This window comes from Ovis aries, chromosome X, assembly GCF_016772045.2.
Source record: "Ovis aries strain OAR_USU_Benz2616 breed Rambouillet chromosome X, ARS-UI_Ramb_v3.0, whole genome shotgun sequence".
NCBI lineage: Eukaryota > Metazoa > Chordata > Mammalia > Artiodactyla > Bovidae > Ovis > Ovis aries.
The window spans coordinates 66,373,547-66,389,318 of NC_056080.1; the positions used below are offsets into that span (position 1 = coordinate 66,373,547).

The 15,772-nt window shown below is 40.3% G+C and overlaps 1 protein-coding gene and 1 non-coding gene across 2 annotated transcripts; one reads left to right on the top strand and one right to left on the bottom strand.

The window, feature by feature from the left end:
- Positions 1-5,524: 5,524 nt before the first annotated feature.
- On the bottom strand, positions 5,525-5,596 carry MIR374A (microRNA mir-374a). Its single transcript, NR_107975.1, has one exon. It is a non-coding gene; the product is annotated as a microRNA mir-374a (primary transcript).
- An 8,903-nt stretch (positions 5,597-14,499) lies between these two features.
- Positions 14,500-15,429, top strand: ZCCHC13 (zinc finger CCHC-type containing 13). The gene has a single exon (XM_004022196.5). It carries the CDS (start codon positions 14,803-14,805, stop codon positions 15,313-15,315), a length of 513 nt encoding a protein of 170 aa, XP_004022245.1. The 5' UTR covers positions 14,500-14,802; the 3' UTR covers positions 15,316-15,429.
- Positions 15,430-15,772: the final 343 nt, after the last annotated feature.

Here is a 15,772-nt window from a genome sequence, read left to right on the forward strand (position 1 = left end):
AGATGGAATCTAGAGAAAGCACTAGGTGGAAGATACAGTACTGGGCTAGGATTCAAATCTATTTTCCGTAACAACTAGCTATGATCTTGTAAGAGATCATCTGCAAAAATGCAAGAATGGGAAAAGAAGAGGTTAGGCTCAGTAGTCTCTAGTATAGTCTGAATATTTTAAGACCTTTTTTCATGTCATAATGGGAAGATATGAAGTAACTGCTTAGGCCTAGTAAGACTACCTTTCCTGGCCCATCCCACTAACTGGGCAAGCCCACCAGAGCCACTGACCACTTACTAAGACTTCACAATGGTTTGATAACCATGTGCAGGATGCTGACTTGAGCCTCTTCCAATTCTCTAGTAACCTCACTGGCCAGGCAGGGCTCAATATACCTCTTCACCTGTGGCATGGTTTCTGATCAAGTTTGGTGTCACCTGTAGGATAGGGAGAAGGAAGAAGAAACAAAGGTAAGAACAGTCAAAGTATGACATCTAGCTTTAATTTTACTTTTACCACCTTAGACAAGTCATCTAGTCCACACCATGGACTTCAGAATTCACTCTTGTCAAGCACTATTATTAGCATTACAATTATCTTCTTTATCTGGCAAAGACTCTTACAACACCCACATTTAATAAGGATCCTTGCCTCTATTTTTTTTTATGGGTTAATTTTTTTTTTTTAATGAGACATCTTGGGTACAGAGGCACCAAGTAAATATATCAAAGCATTAGAATTCAGATCTGAAATAATGCTGATCCTCTTAGCTGCCTACCCTCTTTAGAGCTCAATCAATATCCTATCTTTGAATGGAGGTAAACCTGGTATCGTAGGGGCCCTTCTGTCTGGCAATTATGACTCTTTACTCCACGCTGCTGCTGCTCGCTGCTGCTGCTGCTAAGTCGCTTCAGTCGTGTCCGACTCTGTGCGACCCCACAGACAGCAGCCCACCAGGCTCCTCTGTCCCTGGGATTCTCCAGGCAAGAACACTGGAGTGGGTTGCCATTTTATTTTCCATATTCCTGACTAAAAGTGAACTAAACCTCCATCTAATCATATGGCACTTGGTTCACACTGATAAGGAAAGGTAACAAAACCCTTGGCTCTGGACCAAGGCCTGTCATTTACAATCTCAACTCCCACCAGGACTCACCTTACCCATTAATGAAAAGGAATAGAAATATCTTTTCCCTTATCAATTGTGTGCATTACCAAAAGGATCACGAGGAGCTAGGTAGGCCCGTGGCTAGTCCTCTACCTCCAAGACCCAACCACGAGGAGGAATGGAGCTCTGAGACCTGGGGCCCACACAGGATAAACCAAAGCCCCAAAAGGGTTCTTTCTAAGGGAGCAGCCTACTGCCTCTAAGTTTCCCAGTCCCTAGCTGCTTTGCATGAAAAGCAAACCCAGAAATCTAGCAATTCAGTGATGACCCAAAGCTCAGGATATTAATTATCACTAGATGCTGGCAACACCAACTACTATAACTAGACTTCCTCTTACTGCAGGGAGGTGCAGGCAACTTTCAAATCCCAGAAGACCCAAGGAGCAGTTTCTCAGGGTTTATTTTTAACTGTTTCACCTACAGTTAAACAGAATACAGCGTCCTATAATTTACTAGTGATAATGAAGCCCAAGAGAAAGCTCTCCCACCATAAGTTAGGAAGATTCATACTGGATAGTGTAAGTGTTGCGGGGTGAGGGTGAGGCAGCTTTGATGGGTTTGAGCCTTTTCTTTATTGGATAAAGTAAAGCAGCCATTGCTGCACACCCATAAGCAGCTGTTCCCATCAACAATTTTTTAGCTTATTAAGTCCAAAGGGGCAAGGGTGGGAAAGGAATGTGTATAGGTCCTAACTGGGAAATACACAGTAAGTGTAAAGCCTGACTCATGAAATGCCTGCACTAAGGAACCAAGAATAGTTAGTAGTTAGTGCCTTTCTCTAAAGATAGAGGTCTTATTGCCACCATACCCTATTCCTGGCCCAGCTCTTTCCCAAACTAAACTGCTCCAGTTCGAAGCTTCCTCACCAACCCATTTATTCCACTTCTGTTCAGGTCAGCAAATTTCAAAACGGAAACCATTTCAATGTTTGTCTTAACTTTGCTGGTCATAAACACATCGTGAGAAAAAAAATTCCAGAAATACATTAAGAATAGAAAGCAAAAGTCATAGAATCCCAGAAAGTTTAACACTTGGGATATATTCTTCTTTATTACTTTTATGTACATGGACAAAATGAATTTTTTTCTTTTTATTGGAGGATAATTGCTTTAAACTATTGTGTTTGTTTCTGCCATACATCAACATGAATCAGCCACAGGTATACATATGTCCCTTTCCTCCTGAATCCCCCTCCCATCTCTTTCCCCATCTCATCCCTCTAGATTGTCACAGAGCTCCCTGTGTCACACAGCATAATCCCACTTGCTATCTATTTTACATATGGTAATGCTTGTTTCAATGCTACTCTCTCCATTTGTCCCACCCACTCCTTCACCCACTGTGTTCGCAAGTCTGTTCATGTCTCTGTCTACTGCAGCCCTGTGAATAGGATCATCAGTACCATCTTTCTGCATTCCATATGCATGCATTTTATTTAACAAACTGGATGAAACCATAGCCTTTCTTTCAATTAATATACTGGGTACATCTTTCCAAGTCAAAAATTCATCTACAAGACAATTTTTAATGCCTATGTTGTATTATTACATGAATACACCAAAAAATTTATTCAAATTCCTATTAAAGAATGGGTAAATTTTTTCCATTTTTTATTGCTATGAACATTCCCATACCTAAATCTTTTAAAATATCCTTAGAATATTTTTGAAGACATTTAAAATTTATTTAGAAGATTTAGGGTATAGCCCTAGAAATGAAACTGCTAGGTCAAAGGATATACAACATTTATTGTGGCCACTAATATATATTGCCAAATTGCTCCTACAAAGGATTACATGGAAATTGGTTCTATCCCACCAACGCTGCTGCTGCTGCTGCTAAGTCGCTTCAGTCGTGTCCAACTCTGTGCGACCCCATAGACGGCAGCCCACCAAGCTCCCCCATCCCTGGGATTCTCCAGGCAGGAACACTGGCGTGGGTTGCCATTTCCTTCTCCAATGCATGAAAGTGAAAAGTGAAAGTGAAGTCACTCAGTCGTGTCCGACTCTTAGTGACCCCATGGACTGCAGCCTACCAGGCTCCTCTGCCCATGAGATTTTCCAGGCAACAGTACTGGAGTGGGGTGCCATTGCCTTCTCCATCCCACCAACGCTAGTGTAACATTTTAAAACCTTTGCCCATGTGACAGATGTTAAGGGTAATATTGCATTTTTTTTAATGAATACAGATATTTTTTACTTAAGAGAATTACAAAGATCCGCAAGATACAGCCTCTGCCTTTGAACGTAAATGAAAGCAGACAGACACAAACAGGTAACATTTACTATTATCATATTCATGATAAAAAAGGTTTCAGTTCATGGTGCCTCCTTTGAATCTGCAGCTGTTGCCAATAGAGAAGGTCCAAGAGAATATTATTAAACAGCAGCCCCAATTTTAAAAATCTATTTACTAAAATTCCAAGGAGTTGGGCTAATGCTATCACATCAGTGGCACTTGCTATCACTTTGTTGTTTCTCCTTCCTCAGTTCTTAAAGGAAAGAACCAAGTGGAAGCTGCTCAGGGAACAACCTGCTCCCTCTCCCCCCAAGCCAGTGAAGTGAATGAAGTGTAGGGCAGTATATTGCTGGAAGCATTTAGTGATGCTGGATCTGAACTTCCATTTTTCGTTCTCCTATTTCCAGTAAACAGTGATGAGCTGCAGCCATTTTCTTTAGGAAACAAAATGTCTTCTCTTCTTGAGACTCTTATTCCCAGGCAGATATGTTTATACATAATATCCATGCCAACTTGGAAAATAACCGATAAGAACCAAAAGAAATTATTTTTCAGCACCATGATGGGTCAGATACAGATGAAATCAAAATAGATAACAACACAAGTACTTTTAAAAACCCACCCAACAAAAATGGAGGGATAGGCAATAAAGCAAATATAGCAAAATGTTTATTGTACCATCTAGGTGGTGAGTATACAAGTTTTCACTGTCAATTCTTCCAATTTTTCTGTATGAAAATTTTCATAATAAAATGCTGCTAAAAGTCCAGCAAGCAGCTTGGAAATAACACTGTAAGATCTTTCCCTCCATTTTGCTGCTAGAATGAGACTCTCATTCTCTTCATTTTGCTTTTTTAGATCTCGATTTCTTGCATCAGACTTGGAACTCTCCAACTTTTTAATGAAGTGAAATGAATGACAATATACTCAGGCAGGTTACCAACACAACATGTGGTAGGTTAGGGAAGGTTGAGAGAGGAGAGCCCTAACCTCCTGGAAGTGCAGGCTCACCACCTGTTATGTCTGAATAAGTGAATATTTCAGAAATCCCATTTCTCTGTTAAAAATTAACATTCAGACCCTCTAAACATTTGCCTCAGCCTACTTTTCTGCTTTATCTCATATGAATTCCTTATCTTCCACATTCTCATTGCAAAGAGCTGTGTAGGAAGGAGGGGGGCAAGGGATAAGGAACCAAAGCATGATATGTCCATATGCTCGAAGTTAAGATATAACAAAACGAATTTTAATTTCTAGGGTTGAAGCTCAAAACTTGATGTTGAAGGACACGGTACAACTGACAGACTGCAGGACTCTGGGGAAAGCCTTATAATCAATCTCCTAGTTTGAAGTGTGTCCTGATTGGCCCATCTGTAAAACAGGAAGAAGGCTCATCATAATGATCAATGAGGTAAATAAATGAGTTTCTGAGATGTTAAAAGTATCTCTAGTGAATGGGGAGGGGAATGACACCAAGACTGTTGAGTAATGATCCAAGATAGGATAGGCAATCTTTTTCCCAGGCTAGGCTTTGAGGGTCACCATGGCTCTGCTGTGTTCCAACAGAACTTTATTTGCACAACTAGGCAGACCATGAGCTGTATTTGTCCACCTCTGATCTAGAATGTGAAGCCTACATAGGAATACCATCTGGAGGACCTGAGGAGGAGTGAAAAGAGGATGAGTCTACATATAGGAGCCATTTAGCAAACACCAGACAGTAAGGACGAGGCTCCTTATCTGATAGCTTTCCCAGGTTCCACCAAGGAAGAGACTGTCAGCAGCAGCGATAGTAGCAACATCTGTAAATACCAAGGACTGAAATCCAAACACAAAAATAGCATTATCTCATGAGAAATTCTTGAGAAGATATATCCATAACTAGAAAGAAACAGCAAGTTTCTGACTACACACATTTTGAAGAAACAGTTGACAGTTCAGAGCCTGTGGAGATCACGTTTGCAGGCACACAATAAATGTTTGTTGATGAGCCATTCATTTATTCATCCAATAAACATTTACTGAGGCCTACGAATGTGCCAGGCTGGGCTCTGGAGATGAAGACACTGTCCCTGCCCTCAAGGAGCTCACAGTCTAACTGATAACACAGGAAGGGAGACAGGCATATACACAGACAATTACAATACAACCTGATAAGTGCTGTAACACTTATCAGGTTGTATTATAATGGCCGATGTAAAATTCACTTCCAGGGGGCGCTGCTCCAGGCTGCTGCGGGCTGTAACATCAAGAGAGGGGAGGAACAAACTGAAGAAATCAAATGTTAAGTGCTTTTGGGCTATTTCAAATATGCAGGCTCTCCCTAACTCCTGATCATGAATTTGGGAACTAAATACTGACATGACATAAAACGGGACTCCCACTCTTAAGGTAGGTACAGACCTCCAGTAAAGGACCTCCTCAATCACCTCTACAAAACAAGCTTTGTTGCTGTTACTTTGTTTCATTTTGCTTATTATACTCCAACCTTCCCACCATACACATAAGCCTATTCTGCAACTAGCTGAAAAAATGCTGAAAAATGGGAATTTACAACTAACTAGATTAATTCCATACAACTAGGTAACAAAAAGCAGTAACGGCTCACTTGAAACCTCTATATCTAATAATCCCCCTTAACTGAAAAAATAAAAATCAGAATGTGACTAAATATAAAGGAGATAGTATATAGCTCATGGAGTGGGAATAATAATTTAAAATGGTCTAATTAGTAAATATAATTAAACAGATTCTGAACCATAAATAACAGACAGTTTCAGGAAACCAAAATAAAATACCTTACCACTCTCCAAGATCTTTGAGAATATATAATCTAAACCACTTCCGTATTAGAAATAAGAAAAATGAAAAAGAGGTAACACACTCTTCCCAACACCTTCTCAAAATTCAGTGAGAGGTAGTAAGAGGCTCCTTGAGGAGAGATTACTAGTGTTAACTAGTCCTTTGGTTCACATGGTTTTATACAAAGATAGGATGAAATTTTTGTGTGTCACACAGTTCTTAATAAGGCCTAGGTTTTTAATGGCTCTTTTGTCTCTGCACCAGCAAACTGTACTGATGACATCAATAAATTGTTTGCATTTACACTGAGATCCCTGTCTTAGGACCCAGTGTCTCTGAGGCCACTATTTTCTACATTTAACATACCACTTTCCCCTAAAGTCACTACATTGCTCGTTTCTTCCCTGTGTCATTCTGCCAATTGTCAGCCCACATGCACAATGTCTTCTCAGGTGTTGCAGTTTGTTCCTCTTACCACGTTACATCTCCAAAGAGTTCCACACCATCTACAAATGTGAACATTACACGTTGTACATATCTTCCCCCAGATCACTCATAATAACATCAGCCCCCCAATGGATGCGGGAAGGGTGGCTAGGCTACCATTTTGTCTCTTATCTACGTTGGTTGCCATGTCTTATTAGAGGCAAACGTTGCCATGTCTTCTCGCCACACCCATAACCAGGAAGCATCACTGCTGTGCAGCAATCAGTGCTTTCCTTTCAGATAAAAAGAAATAGCTATCTATTTAAAGAACAGATAAATGTTATCTCAAAATGGCTACCAAGAATTTCACATGTATTCCATGCAGTAGTTGTCTTATTTCTTGATACTCAATGGCAACAAACATATACCAGGTGTGTATGTGCAACAAATGACAAGGGGTAATAGATTCTTTATACAGAGCACATAATATAGAGCTCTTACAAATATACAGCATTCAGACCCAAGTTGAATAGTTCACAAAAGGAAATAGTAGCTAATAATTAGCATTTGAGAATCCAGCTTCATCAATAATACAGAGAAATGTACCATAAATCAAAGATACCATTCTTACACATGTAAAATTACAAAAAAAAAAAAAAATTATGTAGCTGCTGCTAAGTCACTTCAGTCATGTCCAACTCCTGCCAGGCTGCTCTGTCCATAGGATTCTCCAGGCAAGAATAATGGGAGTGGGTTGCCATTTCTTAATGTAACTAAATGGGTACAAATATTGACATAATGTTTTGGAATGCTATTACGGCAGGTCTTTAAAATGTTCAAAGTTTTTGATGAGTAGTTCTAATTCTTAACTCTATAATATAAAGAATAACTCAAAAGAGAGAAACAATAAAAACTAAATGAAAAGACATTAATCATTAACTTAAAATACTGAAAATCTTAAGTACTTCCACACAATAAAATATCATGAAACTATTCAATGACAATCACAAAAATATTTAACATGGAAAAATGCACATTATAAACACAAAACATGACAAAAAAATTGTATAAATATATGATCCCTGTAGTAAAATTCAGAAAGAATGAAAAGAAGCGAATACATTTATTAACACTGGTTATCTCTGTGTGGTGAAATTATGGACCTTTTTCCCTCATATTTTCCCCTCAGACAAAGCTACAATGAATATTTACCACATTTCTAGACTGACGGAACTATTCAAACTTAATGGAAGAAAAACCACTTAACAGTTGACTGATTTGACCACATGATTTCAAATTTCTACTAACCAAAAATTTAAATACAAAAATTAAGAGGCAAACAATAACCTGGAGTACATATTTATAAATTAAAGAAATCTGAATAATAGCCTTTATTTATAGAACACATTCAAATAGATAATAATAATAAAACTAAAACTCCAACTGATAAATCATTTAAGACATGAACTAACATCATATGAAAGAAAAATCAAGCTACTAAGAAACATATGGAGGAAAAAAGAATCCAAACTTACAACCAAAGAAACGCAAAATTAAAGTAATACTGTTTTTTAATCCATTAAAATAACGTTTTTGACTACCCAATGCTTGTGTAAATTGGTACAATCTTTTCAGAAAGAAACTTGGCAATACATATTGTGTTAAAAATGTTCATACCCTTTGACATAGTCATTTCATTTCAAATGACTCTATCCCAACCAAATAATAAATGAAATCCATGTATTTTCTATCTTTTATTATAATAAAGAAAATTACAATTTTCTTTCCTTTACAATTAACATTGCTATCAAACACCAAAATATTAATAATGGGTAAGGAAAAGATCTCTACTGCAGCAAATGACTGGTTGTCTCAAAGCATCAGACCAGATCTCAAATCTGGCAAAACAAGAAGGGTGTGTCCAGCCTGCCGCAGTCGGCCATTTTAAACCCTCTGCAGAACAAAAAGCATAGAAGACAAGGGTAGGTAAGGATGACCACCCCACTAGGCTCCAGATCAATACTTTACTTTTTGTCTTCCATATATGTAACCTTATACAATGCACTGAGTAAAAATTAGCAAATAGGTCTCCTTTCTTAAATAGCATAGGTTAAGTTATTAATAAAATTTGAAATCGTAAGTGGAGAGTCCTTTAAGTTTGCCCCATCATTTTGGTGGATAAATATAATGTTTAAGAACACAGAATTCTGAAGCCATACTACCTGGATAAAAATCCAATCTCAGTCACTCAAAAGGATATAAAGCCTTGGATTTACTTTATCTTTATCCCTCAGATTTCTCATTTGTAAAAGATGAATAATGGTACTGCTATTTCATCAGACTGTGGAGAGTACTAAATTAGTTAAGGCATGTGTAAAAGCATGTAGACCCAGTACCTGACACATAGTTTAAGCTCTAAATACGTTTAAGCTTAATTATTATTATAGTTAGGCCAACAGGCCCCGAGAAGGAGAAAGACCAGTATCAGATCACACCTAGGACTACTGAAAAGGCCTGTTTCAATTTTGAATCCTGTGCCTTTTCTTCTATATATTTAACTGCTAAATTACTAGTTTTAGCGATGATTAACAATAGATCTTTACTGACAGCCCTCTGAGAGCCATGACAGTGCTGCAGCCTAAAAATAAAATAAAATCGTCCCCCTAGATGAAACCGTGCTCAAAGTTCTACAGAAAAAAAAAAAATAGAAGACAAGGTGTGAAACCCAGGTCACCTACATACTACCGTCACCATTCGCCTAGATCCCAGGTTTAAAGCAAAATGGAATAAGGACTTGGAAACAGCCAAATCCTCATCCCTACAACCTAAGGGGAGAAAATCAAGGGCTTCTGACCAACTGTAGATTCTCACAGTATTGCAACCACTGAGTTCTGCTACTCTGATGGAATGAGAGGTGTCCAGAGCCAAGGACACCGACCCACGATCTCCAAGTCCAACAGAGAGCCCTCCAGAGGCGTGCTGCCCGAACGTGGCCTTGTCACGAAGTGCTCGCGTTTTACGCATTTCTTACACACAGCCAGCTGCTGCAACCTTTTGTAAAATCATCATCGCCTCCGCATTTTTAAACCCGCACTATTCATAGGCCAGAGAGGGGCTAAGATTCTGAGTCAGTATCTAGTGGATCTAGCCACAGCCTAGGACAGCTCCGACTCAGGCTGATCCTCTCACCCAACTAGAAAGGTCGATCTGCTCCTCTGCAGGCCCTCCTAGACCAAGATGGCCAAGCAAAAAGACAACTTACCTCCCCCCTCGCCATTTTGCAATCTTAATTACGCGTACGCTGCGCGCCTCCTCTCGTCATTTCGCTTGAAATACGCATGCGCGCCTCTCCCCCTCGCGTTAAATCCAACCTTCACAATGTCGTCTCAAATGCGCACGCGCAGCTTCACTCCCGCGGGTACCAACTACCAACAACTTTCCTTTCTTAAATATACGCATTCGATACCCACTCCGCGCCCCAAGCCTTGCGCATGCGTATCTCCGGCTGTCCCCAGTGGAGCGTCCCCGCCCCGCCCCCCCTCCCCTCACATCAGATCACAAATACAGTGGACTCTCCGCGGATAAGAAGGGGTAACTGTACTAAGCCATTCTATATAGGAGACTTGAGCATCCGCGGAATTTAGTCTTCGCAGGGGTCCTGGAACCAATCCCCCACGGTTACCAAAACACGACTGTATACCTGCATGCTACCGCGTCGTGCATCCTCACACTCTCAAGTATATTTGCGCACCGCGTCTGTCCCCCGACCTCCGTTTTTTATATATAAGTGCCTGATGATATCTAGATGTGCTTCTCCCTACAATTGTGCCCCAGTGCTCAATAAAGGAGAGCCATTACCAGCCTTCCTTAATAGGGGTAGGTGTGATAAACTAGGAAAGTGGAATACGGGAAAGACGTCAAAGCTTGCAGGTGCTCAGAGCAGATGCCAGCTCTAGATAGAATCCGCCCTGACTCCCAGGGAGGGGCTTAGAGTACCCTCGGTTTCCATAAAAAGACCTACCACACTGAACAAAGGCAAAGAAAGCTCTCATAATCGCCTAGTACTACAGCCCCGACCTTTAAATACATCTTCTACTGCATATGAGGAAATCAAAAAAATTTTAACGCAGGGAACATTGTGGAAAATGCCGACGCTCGGGTGCTCAACCTTGATTAAAGGAAAGAAGTCTGTATTACTTTCACAATGGGAACTAAATGGTCAACATCCTTTTGTAGGTCTGAGGCCCGTACTGTCCCCCATTTTTTCCTCTTGTGAAAGGGGAGAACACGCAAATTAAGGATCCCGCTGGCCCGAGTTCCCTCCTCCACCCTCCATGTTCTTCCCCTATGTCGTTCCTTTACCTCCTGGCTGAATCGAAGGTCATAGGATAAATTCTTAGCGCCGGCCGTCCCAAAATATGGTGAAGGGAACGGCGGCACAGAGTTCGCGGCGCAAGAGCAGGCCAAGGTGGCAGTGGACAGCAGGCTGAGGACCAGCCCTGCCTCCAGCCGCAACGCTGATATCGGGAGAGGGCCGCCTCCAGGATAGCTGCACTGTGCTTCAGGCGCATGCGCCGAGCACGCCCTCTTCTCCCCACCCCCGCCCCCACTCAAGCCTAGCTCTCTCCAAGGCAAACTTTCCGGCGGTCTTCACCCTTTCACCCTTACGCAGGTCCGTGGCTCATCCTGCTTCTTCAACATTTTCTCCACTTGGTCACACCGGCCTCCGCCACCTTTCCCTCAGCCCCTTTCCTCGTCTATCCTCCTCTTGTTCTTAGCCCACCACTTCAATGCCATTCTCCCCCTTGGCTGCCTTTGTTCGGTTATCGTTAGTGGCCTATCCTTGTATTCTTGGCCTTGCCTGATCTGCAGCCCTATTGGTTCTCTTACTCCTCCCCTTGAGTGTCTGATATTGCAAACTGTTTAAAAAAAAAAAAGGCAAAGAATACTGTTAAAAAGGTATTATACCCTCACAATCTTCTCCAAAGCAGCTCTCAAACTGCTCCAAAAGAGCTCTCAACTAGCTAGTGTTGGGCAAACAATGCCTGGTTGATGAAGAACCAACGGAGGAGACTCAGGCAGGGAACCAAAAGACCTTATGCACAGAGCATAAAGGGAAAGGGTGTTCAATTAGTTTGGGGGTAAGAAGGAGTATGCAGCACCTTTTTCTTTCTCTTTATAACCCTGGTATTGTCTGGCCATTAAAAATACTGTACAGTGTCCTTCAATGTTAAATGCAAGGCTTGTCTTCTGTGAGAAGTTCACATAGTAATTTTGAGAGAAGTGTGTTGAATAGACTCTGAAATAGACTCCTCCTTGAATTTGAGAAGCAGAGAATACAAAATAATGTTTTGTTTCCCATTATGATGTTTTGCTTTGGTGGCTGATTCTTCTTGCTTTCTAAGAAAGCCAGTTTGGAAATACCAATATTTAAGCCCCCCCCAATTCCATAAATTCTGAGACCTATAAATTGTGTACATCATCATCCTCTCTAATTGTTAAGAATGTTGAGACCAAAGCTTTCCCTTTAAGATCAGGAACAAGATAAGATGTGCACTTTCACAACTTATGTTTGGCAATGTAATGGTGGTTCTAGCAAATGTAAGAAGTCAAGGCAAACTCAAGAGATGTAGAAAAAGCATTTGACAATATTCAATATGGCTGAGCTACTAGTTGCATTTACATAGTTATCATTATGTAAATGTTGGATAGTGACCAAATCAATATTAGGAGAAAGATGAAAGTGGGGGAGGGCAAGTGGAGTGCTAGACCATAAAGTGTACCAAAAGATGATGTAGGTAAAAGAGGGCTAAATGTTTATTCTCTGAAATGGAAAATCATAGATAATGTCTAAAATGGAAACATCAAGAAGTCATAATATAAACATTATTTATAGCTATGAACCGAACTATGAGTTAAAATCATTTAATGAATTGAAAGATTAATGGGTCACCACCAACATTTTTTACAACATGACAGAAAACATCAAAGTGCACTGCAAGAGGACTTCCCTGGCAGTACAATGGTTAAGATTTCATGTTTCCAGTGTAAAGGACTCATGTTAGATCTCTGATCAGGGAACTAAAATCCCACATGCTACACAGTGCAGCCAGAAAGAAAAAAAAATGCATTGCCAGGAATTGGTAGTCCAGTGGTCAGAACTGCGTGTTCTCACTGTGGAGGGCCCAAGTTTAATCCTTGGTTAGGAAACTAAGGTTTTACAAGCTGTGTGGCACGGCAACATATATATATGTTGTTGTTGTTCAGTCACTAAGTCGTGTCTGACTTTTGTGACCCCATGGGCTATAGCCTGCCAGGCTCCTTTGTCCATGGAATTTCCCAGGCAAGAATACTGGAGTGGGGTGCTGTTTCCTTCTCCAGGGGATCTTGCCAACGCAGGAACTGAACCTGCATCTCCTCCATTAGCTGGCAGATTCTTTACCACAGAGCCACCAGGGAAGCCCTACATGCGTTTGTATATTCATAAGCCTGCTGCTGCTGCTGCTGCTGCTGCTGCTGCTAAGTCGCTTCAGTCGTGTCCAACTCTGTGCGACCCCATAGACGGCAGCCCACCAGGCTCCCCCATCCCTGAGATTCTCCAGGCAAGAACACTGGAGTGGGTTTCCAATGCCTACATATGGCTATTATGGCCAACATAATTTTAAAGGTGCATTGTAGACATTAAGGGTAATTATTTTTTTCTTAAACTTACTTGAGTTATAGCACACACTCACATACACACATACCCTCTATTGTGATGTAAAATACATTTCTTCCTTCATTCCTTCATGTCTCAATTAAACCTGTTTGAAAATCTATACCTTAAACAATGGGCATGCATTACTTTAATAAGAACATAAACCTATAAAGGAATTTAAATATGATAATATGGTTTATTTAATGAACATATATCAAATTTTAAAACAGAATTTTTGCCATTTGAAACAATTTATGAAGCACCATTTAATTATTTAAGAATAAAGTTCATTACATTACTCTATATTTGGCATGTGCACATGCTCTTTATAGCTTTTATTAATTTTTGAAAACATTTTTCTCTTGCATTTATGAAACCAGTTGTACATTCTGATCAAGTCATGTTGAAATTAAAGGGCAATTGCTACATTCACTATTTTATTTTTTTTATGTCTATGTTTTACCAAATATATTTGTACTGGCTTCCTGAAAAAAATTCACATGCAAAACATATAGCTAACTAGTAACTTAAAGAAAAATATTTATTGTGGATTTTTAAAATTACACAACCTAAACCTTGTTTCAAAAATTGTAAAATTTAGAGAAGGAAAATAAAGAGGAAAAAGTCTTATTGAATTATATAGCTCCAAAATAGCTAGAGCTTATATTTCAGTGTCTAGCTTTCTATACTTGTTTCTATATCTATATAAATGGACAAGTCCATAAATCCTTATGAGTTTTATATATTATATAAACAACTTAAGAAATAGAGAGGAATGCTGTTCAGTATTTAAATTAAGGTTTTATAATTTATTTTCCAAGGAATATCATGTTCTTCATACTAAGTGATTCAATCATTTATGTTTTGTACCTTAAATGGTTATGATGGTCTTGAAAACTAAGATTCTTGCAATAGGCTAAATTGTGAGTAAATCTTCCTGTGGCATTTTACAGATTTTTTTTCCATTTTATGTTTATCATATCTTTATAGACATTTGTATTTCATTTTTAACCCCCCCAAATGAAGTACTCTAATTTGTCGAAATTTGTTTCTGGATTAGACACATCTCACACATATTTTTCCTATGTCTATAGCACATGTATAAAAACTGGTCATCTACTAGACCACAAAGCAGACCTAAGACTTAATTATATGAAATCCTACAGGGCACATTTTCTGAACAAGAAGGGATTCAAACTCAAACTTCAAGACCCAAGAAACTTTTATTTAGTTGAAAACTAAACAAAAACGGAAAACACCACTCAGCCATGCTTTGGGCTTCAACTAGAGGAGGAAAGTCAGGTGGGAGGGGCTGCTGGAAGCCTGTGACACAAGAATGGGACTGTGCGCAAGCCTTGTGTGACGTCACTGAGGCCCCTAGAGAAAAACTGCCAGTTCTGTCTAAGGCGCCATAAGCGGAGTTGTGTCAGGGCCTCCGGGGCAGCAGTGGACCCGCTCACTTGCAGATCCCACCACAGCCATGAGCAGTAAGGAGTGCTTCAAGTGTGGACGCATTGGCCACTGGGCGCGGGGATGCTCTAGAGGAGGAGCTCGGGGGCGTGGAGCTAGAGGCCGTGGCCGTGGAGCTCAGTGCAGTTCAACCACCCTACCTGTCATCTGTTACCGCTGCGGTGAGTCTGGTCATCATGCTAAGGACTGTGACCTTCTCGATGACATCTGCTACAACTGTGGGAAAAGTGGCCACATTGCCAAAGACTGTGCCGAGCCTAAGCGAGAGGGAGAGCGTTGCTGTTACACCTGTGGCAGACCAGGCCATCTGGCTCGTGATTGTGACCATCAGGAAGAGCAGAAGTGCTACTCTTGCGGCAAAAGAGGCCACATTCAAAAAGACTGCACCCAAGTCAAGTGCTACCGTTGTGGCGAGATTGGCCACGTGGCCATCAATTGTAGAAAGATGAGTGAAGTCAACTGCTACCGCTGTGGCGAATCCGGACATCTAGCCCGGGAATGCCCAATTGAGGCTACCGCTTAATTTTTCCCTTTGTTCCTCCCACCTCCTTTTGCTGACTGATAATTGTATTATTGTCTCTGAAACCTCTTCTCTGACCAAAGATTGATAGATTGAGGCTACTTCTGGGTCAGTGAATTTTAATCACCATGTTAAAAGAGGAAAGGGCTGATTAAAAATAAAAAAATCTTAAAAACATTACTCCAACTTGTAGATCTCTTATAATTAATGTGTTTCTGCATCACTGATGACTCGGATCATTGAACATCCTGAGCATTAGGCAACTTCTAGATTCTTTGAATGCATTTTGATTTAACATTTAATCAAGAGCCACTGTGTGCCAACCACTGTTTGAGGAATTGGATACATATCAGTGAATAAATCAGACCAAGTTTGCAAACACAGACCTAGAATCTATTAACAAGTAAAAGAGTGTGTCAGATGAAGATAAATTGCCATAGAGAAAAGAAAAAAAAAAAAC

Coding starts and splice junctions, on each gene's coding strand:
- ZCCHC13 (XM_004022196.5), top strand. CDS start 14,803: ATGAGCAGTAAGGAGTGCTTCAAGTGTGGACGCATTGGCCACTGGGCG.